Genomic DNA, 16,355 nt, shown 5'->3' with positions numbered 1-16,355 from the left:
GACCTTTCTGATCAAGTTACCAAAGCTTATAATACACTTACTTCTGTCCCATAGAGGTGTCTCAGTGGGCTTTCATCAGACCAGTGGCAGTGCCAGTCATTTCTATAGTTCATACGAATGATGGTTCTTTAACACAAGAGCCTGCCACTTTTGTATCATTGCCACCTATAGGAAAAATGGGACAGCTGCTATTGCTAAGGCCAAGTATTCACATATGTGATACATTAACCTTTCAATTATGGCTTCAGAAAGAGTTAATGGGAAGATGTAGGCCACGATCCAGTGGTCCCGTTAACCACGGGCGCAAATCCTATACTGGCCGCTAGATCTCAGTTTGAGATCTTCTCCACCCCCTGCCGAATATAATCAGGTCCATACCCAGAAAGGACCTCTCTGCCTCCACAACCTTTTCAGGCAGCGAGCTCCAAACTCCCGCCAACCTCTTGGTAAAAAGGCTTTTCCTCACATCCTCTCTAATCCTCCTGCACCCTTACCTTAAATCTATGCCCCTAGTCCCTCCACCAAGGGGAAAAGTTTATTTCTCTCTATCTATGCTCCTCATATTTGCACTACTATCCCCCCCCCCCCCCCCCCCCCCCCCCCAACCACCATCTATGCCCCTCATAATTCTGTATCTAACCTTGTGTTGTACCTGTCCTGGGAGTGTTTTTTTTTTCACGCCTCTGGTCCAGGTCACCACCAAAATTGAAAAGAGTGAAAGGAAGGCACGGTGGTGCAGTGGTTAGCACTGCTACCTCACCCACTATCCTCCCTCGGGTGACAGTCTGTGCGGAGCTTGCACTTTCTCCTTGTGAATGCATGGGTTTCCTCTGGGTGCTCCGGTTCCCACCCACAGTCCAAAGATGTGTAGGTCAGGTGGATTTGCCACGTTAAAAATTACCCCTTAGTGTCCTAAATAGGTTAGTGGTTAGGGTGGGGGAGTGGGCCGAGGTGGGGTGCTCTTTCGGATGGTTCCGATGGGCTGAATGGCCTCCTTCTGCACTGTGGGGAATCTGAGTCTGAGATGATATCAGTGCAAAAATGATAAAATAACAAAGATTGGCTTTGATAGATTTTGAATTTTAAGGGAAAGATTCAATATCTGACAATTTTAATAACTGGAAAAATTAAAGAGCGAGGTGTCACAGATCTTAAACTGTTTTTAATTGAAATATAGTACAGTATTCAGTAATGTAAATGTTGACATCTACCTTAAATTATTCCTCTACATATAAATGAAGAGAAATAGACAGATGGATTCTATTTTCTATGGACTGAAAATCTACTCAAATGGCCATTGAATTAAATAAGCAAATGTACCAATATTCTGATATAGCATGCTTCCTTCAGCTCAACATTTTGAAAGGCTGTAATTTGCCATTTTTTCACCTATTTTTTCCTTTCCTGCTAGACCATGGATATCCCAGGTTCTCTTTTTGGGTGTTATTCAGCTAGCTAATCAATGAGGCACAATATTTAGTCACAGGACTCTGGAGTAGGGAAGACAACAATCAGTCAATGTCCCTGATTCTTATTGTTATCCATCGGATAACATGCATGTGTAACATTGCGTGAGGCCAGGCGAAGATGGTCTCGTTTTAGGTTCCAACATCAGGAATCACTACTTCCAGGATGCACCAGAATGTAGTTGAAACCAGTAAACCATTACTCCTGAACAAATCAACGTCTTACAGAACGGAGGGATGAAAATAGGTTGTTAGTCTTTATGTTTTACTTTTATTCAATGACATCATCAAAGGGTTTATTCAAACTCAAAAGTTACCTGAAGGGGTTGTAGTGCAATTCCAAAATGGAAAATCATGGATGGAAATACCCTTAAAAAGTACCAATGAGAAGCTTATAGATTTAAGTTTATTCTGTGTAACCGATTTATGATCCAATTTATCAGCAGAGTGTAAAACTATTAGTACCAAGTTTATCCCCCAGGACATTTAAGGGTTTTACAGAAAGAGCATGCAAAGAAATAATTCATCTTCTTGTTTCTCATGTTTTTTCACCAATTTTCAATTTGCTTTTGGAATGCTACCTGCATGACTTGAGCCGTGTTGAACTATCTCACTCATGTTCTGCCCTTCTGTTTTTTGTTCTGCTTAAGTCACTACTGTATTAGTTGAATGGATTGTTTGTTGGAATGAGCCCAATGATACTAAAGGGTTAAATGTACCTATTCTCATTGCAGGGGCTTCCCGAGGACCCAGTCCCTTGACCATGGGGGCACAGGATACACTCCCGGTTGCTGCAGCCTTTACAGAAACTGTCAATGCTTATTTCAAAGGTGCAGATCCAAGCAAGTGAGTAAACAACTTGAGACCTTTGTAATAGTAATGATAAACATTTTGTAATGGACTTCATCCCTGGATGAAGCAGTAAATGGAGCAGTTTGATTTCTTGTAGATGAGGAAGATCCCAGGTCTGATCCTTTTGCTCTGTCGTCAATTAGCTGATCTCAGTTAGGGAAACAGCCATTATTTTGCATAGGCCCTGATGCTCCTGAATGTAGGAGTATAAAAATTAGCCATGAAAAGGACTCCTGATCACTGTTCAGTAATTCCTGCTGAAAAGTGCATGTATAACTGATATCGATATATGCAGAGCGAGATAGAATAGTCTGGTCCAGATGGAGAGGTGAATAATAGTTCTTTGAGCAAGGTATCAGAGAACAACCACTGCCGGTACTCATAATCATGCATGTGTAAGCTGCTTCAGGATGGTCCCAGCTGGGACGTGAACTGTTGCTGAGTTGCTATATTTCCTAGCTGTTAGTAAGAAATAAACTACTTTTGACTCCCCTTTTTGGGACTCTTCATTGACTACAGTATTGGCTACGAGGATAAAACAGAGTTACAAAGGGTGCTGCTGGCCACTCGGACTACAGCTGCTTATTAATGCAAAGGAGCATGGTTTGCACTGTTTCAAAAATGCCACTCTTCGATAGACTCGGCGTGTTTGATGCGAGTACGAAAAACTGCTCAGTGCGTGGAGCGTATGTGCTATTTCTTCAGGGTGAATGCTATCTCTAGGGAAGACTGCATAAGTTGAATCTTTTGACCACCTGTCAGGCCCCCATTTTCGGAATCATAAAGAGCCCATCCTACCCCAGACTTCAAGACGTTTGAGGAATTGGTGTTCGTGACAAATCACTACGACCCCAAGCCGTTGGTCATTGTCTAAGATTCTGATTTAATATGGCCAAGAGAACTCCGGGACTGTCTGTTACTGAGTTTCTGGCATGCTTACACAAACTTTGCAGAACACTGTAACTATGGGCCATCCCGACCCGAGATGCTGCAAGACCGCCTTGTGGGCACATGGTGAACCTGAGGAAATTTCTGGCTGAACAGTTGTTGGACCATTGAGATCTCCCGCAGAGAAAGGACCCCAGGAGTACGTCGGAGTTGGGAGGGGAATAGTGTAGGACCCCCCCCCCCATTTGGACGTACCTAAGGTATTGTGTCAACCAAGAGGACCTGCATTTGGTTATGGGGAAGATACGGCAAATGAAACTAGCCTCCCCCACACCAGAGAATGCGATCGAATTGTAGTCGTTGTTAGTACTCGTGAATTATTATGGTAATTTATCCCTAACGGATAAATTAGGGATCATCCTCGCACCACTGCACGCGCTACTGAATAAACATCAGGAATGGGCGTGGAGAGTGCCTTCGTCAGGGGAAGCGGCGGTTGTCATCAGGGTTGTTGACCCATTCTGACGCCTCAATACGGCCCATCGAGTCTGCACCGGCCCTTGGAAAGGACACCCTACCTAAACCCACACCTCTACCCTCTCCCCGTAACCCAGTAACCCCACCTAACCTTTTTTTTGGACACAAAGGGTAGTTTAGCATGGCCAATCCACCTAACCTGCATATCTTTGGACTGTGTGAGGAAACCGGAGCACCCGGAAGAAACCCACACAGACACGGGGAGAACGTGCAGACTACAGACTGACAATGACCCAAGCCAGGAATCGAACCTGGGACCCTGGAGCTGTGAAGCAACTGTGCTACCATGCTAACTTCTTCCATCCCAGACCCTCCAGTCCCCATATTGTTCCCCCACACAGCACGCCCTGCCCATGCACTCCTGGCCACAGCGGGGGCCCCTGCTCACCGGACCGCAGATCCTATACCCCAGACACCTGCACATAATGTTACCTGGACTGGGCGCTGATCCCATCCCCGGTGCACACATGCACCCTCTGGTCTCAGAAATGTCCCCGATGCTGGGGGCCAGCCCCTGGCTGTTCATATTTTGGCTGCTGCACCTCCCGCAGTGTTCAAACCCAATGGGATTGGGATGCTAGGCAATGACCCGCACGTGCTAGATGGCAGGCCTACCCATGGGGATCCACTTGGGATGGGTGAAGTGCTCACTTAAGTATGATTGCCAATTCCCAATTAGCTATAGCATTCTGCCACATGGCCAGAGGCCTCCGCAGTCAGTGGGAGTTATGGGTGGTTAGGGGGGCAGACGGGCTGGGGTTGCCCCCGGAATGGGATCTCACTGTCCAGGGGTTGGCATAGCAGACCCACGGGCGCTGAGACCATGGAGATCCCAGATTCTCTTTTTGGGTGTTATTCAATGAGGGCGCAACATTTGGTCACAGTGCTCTGTGGGGGGAGGTTGCGGAGCAGGGGGGTGGCCGGTTATGGCCTGGGCTGAGCTGGGGAGGGAGTGGGTGGGGTGGGAGAAGGGTATCTCAGCACATCCCAACCGAGGCTGACCCACCCCCCTCCCCCCACAGATAGCTCCACCGCCTTTTTCTGAGCACCGGGGCAGCAACCCCAGCTCTTGCCTGTGAGCAAAGATGGCTACTCACTTCCTTGGGTCCCCGCGACAGTCCTTGCGCCAGCTTCCCATTTCTAAAAAGACAGACTAATCGCCACCTTTGTGACCACTTGCTGGGGAGGCAGTTAGGCATGCTGGCACGGTGGATAGGACTGTTGCTTCACAGCGCCAGGGACCCGGGTTTTATTCCCAGCTTGGGAGTGTGGAGTCTGCACGTTCTCCCTGTGTCTGCATGGGTTTCCTCCGGGTGCTCCAGTTTCCTCCCACAAGTCCCGAAAGACGTGCTGTTAGGTGAATTGAACATTCTTAATTCTCCCTCTGTGTACCCAAACAGGCGCCGGAATGGGGCGACTAGGGGCTTTTCACAGTAACTTCATTGCAGCGTTAATGTAAGCCTACTTGTGACAATAAAGATTATTATTAATAAAAAAATTTACTTTCCTTTTTTCACTAAACTATTGAATCTAGAATGGTTACAATGCAGAAGGAGGTTTTTCAGCCCTCTTTTGTTGGTTCTTTACATTAGTCCCATTCCTCTCCCCTTTCCCCATAACCCTGCAATTTGTTTTATTTTCAGGCACTAATCCAATTCTCTTTTGAAAGCCATGATTGAATCTGTCTGCACCACACTCTCTGTCAGTGCACTCCAGACCTAACCACTCACTACCTAAAATGTTTTTCATTATGACACTTAATGATAATTTTGCCATTCACCTTACTTCACCTCTGACCCTTTGCTGTTGGGAACACTCCTTTCCATCTAATGTTTTCATTCATTCAGCCACAATAATTTTGTTCATCAGACAGATCAAGGTTGTTTCTAACTCTTGTAATTATGTGATTGGATCTTTGCATTGTGATCACTGAAACTTGTTGCTGCAAAATGTAAGGGCATCAGGTGTTGACAGGACTGAGCCTGGCTCCCACCTGTAATTCTTTTTTAAAGACTTCTCTTTGACATTTAGCATTTCCTCTGTTAACAGATGTATTGTGAAAATTACTGGAGAAATGGTTCTGTCGTTTCCAGCTGGGATCACCAGGCATTTTGCCAATAACCAGTGCCCTGCAGTTCTCACATTCTGCATAACAAACTGCAGCAGGTTGGAACACATTCTTCCGAATCCCCAACTTCTCTGCAGGTAATTTCAGCACAAGACTACAGACTAGCCAAGAGACAAGAAAGCAGATCACCCATGTACACCGGCAGCAGAATCTATTTGTACAGTAGGTGTTGCTATTACACTTTTGCCTGCTGCACAAATGATCTATGAGCGATCATCAAATGGCTCTGTTGATCAGTGCTTTGACCAGTATGCAACTGGCCATGCAGATCAAGACGGTCACAGTGTTCATCCAGAGATGTGCTGAATTGATTGACCATAAATGATGTTACGATTGGCCTCTCCCGGATGATAAACAATCAGCCAGGGTTCCACTCCTGATCGCATTCCAGAGCTGCCTTACGTGGTCATGGAGTGAAGGCAGAATTGGACTCTCAGTGATTTCAGTAGGCTTGTGCATTCTAAATAACCATGTAATTTCAGGTATCCGAAGCCAACCAATTTGTGGATCCAATGTGCCAGTGTCTTCAGCAAACCAGTGTCAGAACTATTTTAGGGATATGGATTTCTGCCACTTTATACAATGGAATCTTTTTAAAACTCGAGATACATTTCTGAACAAACTAATGGCACGAGGAGTAAAGACAAATACTATTCTGCTTAAACAAAAAACATTTGATTTGGTTGCTTTGAACAAAGTATCAAAATTAATGAATATTTGAGCTTTCCAAGTTTATGAGTGTGACTGCTGAAATTGATCCATTGTTCACTGTGCGTATGATTCAAACTGCAAAAGACACAAGTCAGAAAATTAGGAGATTCAGAGGAGGAAGGTAGTTATGGAATAAGATAAACACAAAGGGCTGGAAATTCAGCTAGAGGTTTCTTTATAGGGGGAGGAGGATTGGCAGTGGTGAATGTGGGATGGAACATTTTGTCCAGTTGCATTGTTTAGATAGTCATGATGCTAACCTTCCATGAGTTAGGAACATGTGCATATTTGGCTGGCTAGGTACCCACACCATGGCCAGCCCTGCTTGGGATGGAAGTGGAAACTTTCTGATTGTGAACCAGGCAGAAATGTTCCCTTCCAGTCGGGGAACGCTTCAGCAGTCGAGGGCATTTGGCCTCTGATCTTCGGGTAAGCGTTCTCCAAGGCGGCCTTCAGGATGTGCGACAGTTCAGGATCGCCGAGCAGAAACTGCTAACCAAGTTCCGCACACATGAGTACGGCCTCAACCCGGACCTTGGATTCACGCCTCACTATATTCACCCCCCACCATCTGGCCTGGGCTTGCAAAATCCTACCAACTGTCCTGACTTGAGACAATTCACACCTCTTTAACCTGTGATTATCCCTCTCTCCAGTCACACTGTCTGGACCTGAAAAGACTTAATTACTGCAAAGACTCAAAGTATCATTTTCCATCATTGGCTTTGTCTTTTTTTATGTTTGTGAAACCTACCTCTTCATTCACCTGATGAAGGAGCTATGCTCTGAAAGCTAGTGATTCAAAACAAACCTGTTGGACTTCAAAACCTGGTGTTGTAAGACTTCTTACAGCATCTATGGAGAGAAAGACAGAGGGCGGGACTTTCTCACCAGCCTGCCGGGGCGGAGACAGCCCGCCAGTGGGATCTACCGGTCAATGGGATTTCCCGTTGACACCACCCCTCGTCGCCAGGAAACCTGTGCGCTGGCGTGGGACTGGAATTTCCCGCCAGTGTGAACAGCCGGTAAATCCTGCCCAGCGTTAACGTTTCGAGTCCATTATCTCTCCTTCGGAATAACTGAATGTTATTTGGTATGTTTCCTTCACTTAGAAAAAATTCTGATTTTAAAAAAGAGGCAGTGTCTAACAGGGTCTCGCACCATTTTCAACCACAGCCACCCAGATTTCTGGGTATTCATCCCAAATTTGAGTCGCCTTTTATATTTTTTTTCCATCACCCACGAGTGTTTTGATTTTGGACCCTGGTCTTGGAGTTTATTGCCCACCACAACACTTCACTGTCGCTACTTCACCAGCAGCACCCTCTGTTATCACCTCCATGTCCGCCCCCAATCCACAAGCAGCCACCACTGCATGCACAGGACTAACAACATTTCCCCAGTGTAAACAAAATGTGTGCCGCAGGAGCACATTACTCATGTAAAAGATTATCATTACCAAGTGGCAACATACAGCTGAGCCTGGATATATATTTAAAAGACTGTTCATTCTCGTCCGATGTCAATTGAGATATGGACATGTACATGAGTCTAGTCCTATTGAGTAAATTCTCAGTATCATTTACTGCCTTCAACAGCATTGTGGTGTGGCGAACAAAAGTCAGAGACTATTTGAAGAAAAGAGTGAGAGATAGAAATTCTCTTCAGCAGAAAAGGGGAAGGAAGGAGAACACTGTTACTGGAGAATAGAGGGACTGTCTTGAGCACTCTGCTGAACATCAGAACACGCGTAGGTTATTCAAAATGAGACAGTGAGAAGAGAGATGTACAGAAATACCATGCTTTAGGGGTAGAAACATTGTTGATGGCAGTGGGGAGGAAGAAATACCTTGTTAAATGGGAGAGTAAGGAGAGAATCCACATTGCAAAGGGATGAGGTATTGCTGAATTCACAAGGAACAAGAGCTAAGAGAACCTGTGTTTTAAAACCATGTACCTTCCAATTTACTGCGAGCTATACCACAGGTAATTCACTAGTATTGTAGTAATAAAGCTACCCATTACATCTCAGCTAATTTGTTTCTGTAGTACCTGTTCTTTCAACAGCACAGTGCACAAACTAAAAAGTAATTTGTAAACCCAGAGAGGTCAAAAACTTCCTGCAGCCATTGCCAGTCTAAAGATTAAACTGTATTTGATTTCAATCTGCCATTAACTGTGATTTGTCTAGCTATTGTTACAGTTCTTCTCCAACCTCTTTCTCTTGACTTTTTTCCACCCTTATCAATAAAACCTTTTTATACCTTACAGACTCCAGTGCTGATAAAGGATTCAATGACAAATATATCATTACCCTGCCTTATGTCTTCATAGTACTGGCTGGCTTATATTAAATCAACATTTTCTGTTTACTCGACCCCCACCACTTAATTTTGGCAAATATTTGCTGGCTCATAAATTCTTTTTCTCTCTCGCCCAGTAACACTTCGCAAGGTGATGCCAATACGAGAGAATTCTGGGTAAACATGCCAAATCTAATGACTCATTTAAAGAAAGTAGCTGAGCAGAAGCCATCAGCGACCTATTATAATGTGGATATGTTAAAGTATCAGGTATGTGGATTTCACGCTTTCACATTACAAACCAGTGATCTATTTCTGTTAGATTAGACTTGATCAAATTCATATATAACTTAAAATGATGGTCCAGATATAGGGGAGGATTTATGTCTTGCCTTGTGCAATAATTACTGTGTGTACAATCACAACTCGCTCTGATTGATTGAAATATTACCCCTTTGAAGCACTTGCAGCAAAATACTGCACAAGTTGGAAATCAGAAATCAAAACAGAAAATGCTGGAAATACTCAGCAGGTCAGGCAGAATCTGTGGAGAGAGAAACAAGAATTAATGGGTGTGATTTAGCCACCGTGTTGCGCCTGGTGCAGATCTGGGCCTGCCGGTTAAGTAGCGGGAAAGGCCAAAATCAAGATTTGTGCCAGACACAAATCAGTTTGTTATCTAATCGGCCAACTCCTGATGGTGAGTTCCAGATCATGCCCAAACATGGCGAGCATATCATTAACCCTCATTTGCATTCATTTCCAACTCATTAGCAAGATTGGAGTCGAATGCAAAAACTCCCCAGTGAGAAATCATGCAGGCGTCGTTTAGTATTCCTTTTTCAAAATGTGAAGCTGGTGCAATGGCTGCTGAGGAGAACTGAGGAGGTGAGCAGCCATTTCCATTTTCTGGTATGCAGCTCAAGGGTATCGAAGCTGTTGCCCAAGTACTTGGGGGGGGGGGGGGGGGGGGTTTGTTGTTGGGGGGAGCGCTATTTCAAACACTCAAGAGCTGAAGAGCTTGGCTACAGCACTGGTGATATCTTCCGGACCATAGGATGAGTGTGTGGATCAGGGGAAGGCACCTGAGCATGGGCTCCCTAATGTAGAGGTTCTTGCTCTGGCCGGGGATGATTATGCAGAGCAAGGTTTTCCACCACAACTGGCTGGGTGGATGGCACGTGGAGAGAAGGCAGGACAAATAAGGATGGGGGAGGCTTGGGGGATTTGAGGGTCCTGGGGTGGAAGCCCAAACTGATTATTGGTCTCTCTCCTTCTCCAATTCTTTACAAATATAATCAAATATAACAATATGGTGCCTCTGTCGGACCCACAGAGGTTTCCTTTACGGTGCTGGTGACGGCGAGGCAGGCAGACACCGGAGAAGGCAACAACAGCGTCGGCACAGGCTGGAGACGGCACCCCATGTGCAGGGGGCCGCCACAGATCCCGAAGGCTCGGCCGTCCATCAGGCCAAGGAGGAACCCAGAAGGCGACGCCAGCGACAGTCCAAGGTGTACAGGCATCGGTCTTTCGAGGAGATGACGGACAACCTGTGCCACACGAGACTCCGTCTCAACAAAGAGACAGTGCAGCACTTGTGCCACATCCTCACGAACTTGACAGCCCATAGAATAGGAAGACACCCTCTCCCGGTCATCGCAGCCCTGAACGTCTTTGCAACCCCTTCATTCCAGGGCACAAGCGGGGACTTGTGTGGCATTTCCCAATCTACAGCCCATAAGTGCATCCATGAGGTCACGGATGCCCTGTATGCCAGGCATCAGAATTTGTCAACTTTGAGTTGGACCAGGCCCACCAAGATGCCTGTGCTCCAGAAATCTCTGCCATTACTGAGATGCCCCAGGTCTAGGGGGCAATGGATAGCACGTCTTGCACACACCGGGGAATCAGGAGTGCCTTTCATTAACAGGAAGGCATTCTACTCTCTAAATGTTTAAATTGTGTGCGACCATCATCTCCAGATCATGTACATGTGTGCATGCTTCCCAGGGAGCGGGTATGGCAGCTACATCCTGTGACAATCAGAGATCCCCGGCATCTTTGAGGACCTCCCCAGGATGATGGCTGGCCCTTGGGGAATAAAGGGTACCCCCTGAGGTCCTCTCTGATGTCACTATTGCGGAGACCAGAGACCGATGTGGAGACCCGATATAACGAGTCCCATGCTGCCACCTGAGCTGTCATTGAGCAGTGCATCGGACTGCTCAAACTGCGGTTTTGATGCCTGGATTGCACTGGTGGTGCACTGCAGTACACCCCCCCAGAGGGTCTCTGGCTTTGTAGTGGTCTACTGTGCCTGGCACAGCACGAGGTGACATGCTGGAGAAGGGGGAGGAAGGACATGTCTCCACGTCTTGAGGAGAAAGAGGGAATGGAGGACGAGGACCTGCAGGAGGAGCCGGAGATGGAGGATAGGGTCCGGTATTCCCAAAAGACCAGGGAGGCCATCATCCTCATCTGATTCTCATTGGACGAGATTTTGTCCGTCGGCTCATCCCATTGCACCCCAATAGTACCTTTCCCCATCACCTCCTCCTCCGCATTCCCCTCCTCCCCACTCCATCCCCCTCTTGCAATCCTTCCTTCGCCCCAATCCCTCCACCACAACCTCGCCATCTCCCAATCTCCCCTCCCTCCCATTCCACTCCTTCCTACCAATTTCCTTCCTCCCTCCCACACCCCCGCTTCCTGACAACCCTGTACCACCCTCCAAGGATATGTGTAACGTTATCCAGGGTGATGGGCCTGTGTCAGCACTGTCAGTGGGTCAATATACAATGCAGGAGAGTGATGACCACTCATTGTGAGGTAAGCTCTGGTGCTCCTCAGTTTATGCCAAAGTCTGACTTCTGTCTTTCTGCTGACAGTGCGTTCAGACCCATACTCTGAATGGAGTCTGCTTTGGGGGTGTTTGATCTTGGATATTAGATCTACCATCCGGATTCAGCTGCACTTTGCGAATCACTAAATCTCAGTAATCCACCACTACTCGATAATATCCACAGCGCCAGGGTCCCAGGTTCGATTCCCTGCTGGGTCACTGTGAGGAGTCTGCACATTCTCCCCGTGTCTGCGTGGGTTTCCTCCAGGTGCTCCGGTTTCCTCCCACGGTCCAAAGACGTGCAGGTTAGGTAGATTGGCCATGATAAATTGCCCCTAGTGACAACAAAGGTTAGATGGGGTTATTGGGATTGGTGGAAGTGAGGGCTGAAGTGGGTCAGTGCAGATACGATGGGCCGAATGGCCTCCTTCAGCACTGTATGTTCTATGTCTCTCAATGTAATTTAGAACAAGGAGACATGAAGGATGCAGTCATGTCTAAGTAGTCTGTCGAAGCCTACATCCCATTCTAGACAGCCTTGGACCGATTGGTGCCCGTTAGTAGGATCCTCGATGTGACACGGAGTGTTGCACAGTTGCTGCTGTTGGGTCTCATAAGGAGCTTGGTGACATTTAAGGTATGAAGTGACAAGTCCAGCAAAGACAGTAGGGGGATTTGAGGGTCCTGGGGTGGAAGCCCAAACTGATTATTGGTCTCTCTCCTTCTCCAATTCTTTACAAATATAACAATATGGTGCCTCTGTCGGACCCACAGAGGTTTCCTTTACGGTGCTGGTGACGGCGAGGCAGGCAGACACCGGAGAAGGCAACAGCAGCGTCGGCACAGACTGGAGACGGCACCCCATGTGCAGGGGGCCGTCACAGATTCCGAAGGCTCGGCCGTCCATCAGGCCAAGGAGGAACCCAGAGGGCGACGCCAGCGACAGTCCAAGGTGTACAGGCATCGGTCTTTCGAGGAGATGACGGACATCGGGGAGGGGGGTGGGGGGGGGGGTGTACTGGGGGATGTTGGGGTTGGAGGGGGGTTACTGGTGCTGGGGGGTGTGGCCGAGATCCGGCGGGTGCGATGTCCCGAATGGAGACCGTGTCCTATCGGCCGTCCGGATACTCCACATACACGTATTGCGGATTTGCGTGGAGTAGCTGGACTCTTTCGGCAACGGGTCCAACTTGTGCACCTGCACGTGCTTCCGGAGCAGAATGGGCCCAGGGGTAGCCAGCCAGGTCGGGAGCGGAGTCCCTGAGGAAGACTTCCTGGGAAAAACAGGAAGACGTTCATGAGGCATTTGGTTCGTAGCGGTACAGAGAAGTGACCAGATAGAATGGAGAGCATCTGGGAGGACCTCTTGCCAGTGGGAAACTGGGAGATTTCTGGACCGTAGGGCCAGCAGGACGGTCTTCCAGACCGTACCGTTCTCCCTCGACCTGTCCGTTACCCGGGGGCTGTAACTGGTCGTCTTGCTGGAGACGATGCCCCTGCTGAGCAGGAATTGACGCAGCTCGTCACTCATAAATGAGGACCCCCCGATCGCTATGAATGTATGCGGGGTAACCGAACAGGGAGAAGATGGTGTGAAGGGCTTTGATAATGGTGGTCGTGGTCATGTCGGGGCAGGGGATGGCAAAAGGGAAGCGGGAGTACTCGTCAATCACGTTGAGGAAGTACGTGTTGCGGTTGTTGGAGGGGAGGGGACTTTTGAAGTCCATGCTGAGGCGTTCGAAGGGGCGGGAAGCCTTATCAGGTGCGCTCGTTCTGGGCGGTAGAAGTGCGGCTTGCACTCCGCGCAGATGTGGCATTCCCTGGTCACTGTCCCGACCTCCTTGATGGAGTAAATGGAAAAAGCGGGTGACAAGAGGTCCGCATGGAGGGTTCGGAGGCGGTCCACTTGTGCGTTGGCACAGGTGCCACGGGACAGGGCATCGGGAGGCTCGTTTAGCTTCCCAGGACGATACAAGATATCGTAGTTGTACGTGGACAACTCGACCCTCCACTGCCAGATCTTATCATTCTTTGTCTTGCCCCTCTGTGCATTATCAAACATGAAAGCCACTGACCGTTGGTCTGTGAGGAGGGTAAACCTCCTGCCGGCCAAATAGTGCCTCCAATGTCGCACAGCTTCGACTATGGCCTGTGCTTCCTTTTCGACCGAGAAGTGGCGGATTTCGGAAGCGTGGAGGGTACGGGAGAAGAAGGCCACGGGTCTGCCCGCTTGGTTGAGGGTGGCCGCCAGAGCTACGTCAGACGCGTCACTCTGACTTGAAAGGGAAGGGACTCATCGATAGCGCGCATCATGGCCTTTGCAATGACCTTTGATGCGGCTAAAGGCCTGGCGGGCCTCCATCGACAGAGGAAACGTGGTGGACTGGATAAGTAGGCGGGCTTTGTCGGCGTAATTGGGGACCCACTGTGCGTAATATGAAAAGAAGCCCAAACAGCGTTTGAGGGAGTAGGGGAGGGGAGGCTCCATCAGGGGGCGCATGCGTTCGGGGTTGGGGCCTATCACTCCATTACGAACTACGTAGCCAAGGATGGCTAGACGGTCGGTGCTAAACACGCACTTATCCTTATTGTAGGTCAGGTTAAGGAGTTTTGCGGTACAGAGGAATTTGCGGAGGTTGGTGTCGTCCTGCTGGTCGTGGCCGCAGATGGTGACATTATCTAGATACGGGAAGGTTGCCCGTAAACTGTGTTGGTTGACCATTCGGTCCATCTCCCTTTAGAAGACCGAGACCCATTTGTGACACTGAAAGGAACCCTTAAAAAGTGGTAGAGTCGCCCTTCCACTTCGAATGCAGTTTACTTTCGGTCACTCACGTGGATGGGGAGCTGGTGGTAGGCGGACTTAAGGTCCACCGTGGAAAAAACCTTGTACTGCGCAATCCTGTTGACCAGGTCGGAGATACGTGGGAGAGGATACGCGTCCAGCTGCGTAAACCTGTTGATAGTCTGACTGTAATCTATGACCATCCGATTTGTCTCCCTGGTCTTAACCACCAGCACTCGTGCTCGCCAGCGGCTGTTGCTAGCCTCGATAATCCCTTCCTTCAGAAGCCTTTGGACTTCGGACCTGATGAAGGTCCGGTCCTGGGCACTGTACCGTCTGCTCCTGGTGGCGACGGGTTTGCAATCCGGGGTGAGGTTTGCAAACAAGGATGGGGGATCGACCTTGAGGGTCGCGAGGCTGCAGACAGTGAGGGGGGCATAGGGCCGCCGAATTTAAATGTTAGGCTCTGGAGGTTGCACTGGAAATCTAACCCCAGGAGTGCTGCCGCGCAGAGGTGGGGAAGGAGGAAGAGCTTATAGTTTTTAAACTCTCTCCCCTGGACCGTGAGGTCCGCTATGCAGCACCCTGTGATCTGGACCGAGTGCGAACCGGAGGCCAGAGCGATTCTTTGTTTCACCGGGTAAACGGGAAGTGCGCAGCATCTTACCGTGGCGGGGTGGATGAAACTCTCTGTGATCCCGGAGTCCAGCAGGCAGCTCGTCTCGTGGCCTTTGAGAAGGATCTTCGTGGTTGCCGTGGACAGCGTGCGGGGCTGTGACTAATCCAATGTTACTGAGGCGAGTCGTGGCAGGAACTCCGAGTCGTCATCCGGCAGCGAGTGGTCACTTGCGGGGTCCTCGGTGCCGATCCAAGATGGCGGCACCCTTCGGCCGCACGTGTTGGGGTGTGAACAAAATGGCGGCGCCCGGGGGTCGCACATGGAGTTTGGGGGGCCAAAATAGCGGCGCTCGGGGATCGCATGTGGCGTCGGGGGCCCAAAATGGCGGCGCCCAGGGATCACTCGTGGCGGTGGAGGGTGGGGGCAGCGTGGTCCGTGGGCCGCACGGGGCCCCTGAGGAGCGCGGGGGGAGGACCCACGGTCGCTGCTCAGGAATGCAGCGACCGCCTTGGACTGACAAACGGCCGCAAAGTGGCCCTTCTTGCCGCAGCCTTTACAGGTTGCAGTGGGGGCCGGGCAGCGCTGGCGGGGGTGCTTTGCCTGGTCGCAAAAGTAACAGCGGGGCCCCGTGGGTTTATCGGGGCGCCCTACGGTGCAGGCCTGAGGGGGGTCACGTTCCATGCTGCCCAGGGAGCCGCCGCGCGGTCGGGAGTGTACGCGCGGGCGTTGCAATTAGCGACATCTAGAGAGGAGGCGAGGGCCCGTGCCTCGGCGAGGCTTAAAGTTTCTTTCTCTAAGAGTCTCTGGCAGATCTGGGAAGATTGCATACCCGCAACGAAAGCGTCTCTGATTAAAAGTTTGGTATGCTCGGCCGCAGAAACTTGTGGGCAGGCACAGTTTCTCCCCAGAACAAGGAGGGCCCGGTAGAATTCGTCTAAAGACTCACCAGGGAGTTCCTGTCTCGTGGCCAGTAAGTGCCGTGTGTAGACCTGGTTCACCGGCCGGTGAAATGTCCCTTAAGCTAGACCATGGCTGCGTCATAGTCTGTTGTGTCCTCTATGAGTGTATAAACGGCGGTGCCAACACACGAGCGGAGGATATGCAGTTTTTATTCTCTGGTCGGGCGGTTTTCGGCTGTGCTCAAGTAACTATTGAAACACGCCAGCCAGTGTTTAAATGCTGCTGTTTCATTTGCTGCATGCGGGTTGATACGAAGCTCCA

The 16,355-nt window shown here is 49.3% G+C and overlaps 1 protein-coding gene across 6 annotated transcripts in view; it reads left to right on the top strand.

Annotated features, from left to right (window-relative positions):
• Window positions 1-16,355, top strand: part of sgip1a (SH3GL interacting endocytic adaptor 1a) — a 282,072-nt gene that overhangs the window by 242,232 nt on the left and 23,485 nt on the right. For all 6 annotated transcript variants that reach the window (XR_005460343.1, XM_038794456.1, XM_038794455.1 and 3 more), the window contains 3 exons: window positions 2,201-2,312; window positions 5,793-5,948; window positions 9,023-9,155. Coding sequence is in view for 5 of the 6 variants with exons in the window: in XM_038794456.1 (XP_038650384.1) it covers window positions 2,201-2,312; window positions 5,793-5,948; window positions 9,023-9,155 (401 nt within the window). In the remaining variant the exon portion in view is untranslated. The remainder of the gene's footprint in view (window positions 1-2,200; window positions 2,313-5,792; window positions 5,949-9,022; window positions 9,156-16,355) is intronic.

This window comes from Scyliorhinus canicula, chromosome 4 (genome assembly GCF_902713615.1).
Source record: "Scyliorhinus canicula chromosome 4, sScyCan1.1, whole genome shotgun sequence".
Classification (NCBI taxonomy): domain Eukaryota; kingdom Metazoa; phylum Chordata; class Chondrichthyes; order Carcharhiniformes; family Scyliorhinidae; genus Scyliorhinus; species Scyliorhinus canicula.
Note: the sequence above shows the minus strand (reverse complement) of the source record. Positions and strands in the feature narration are given on the sequence as shown.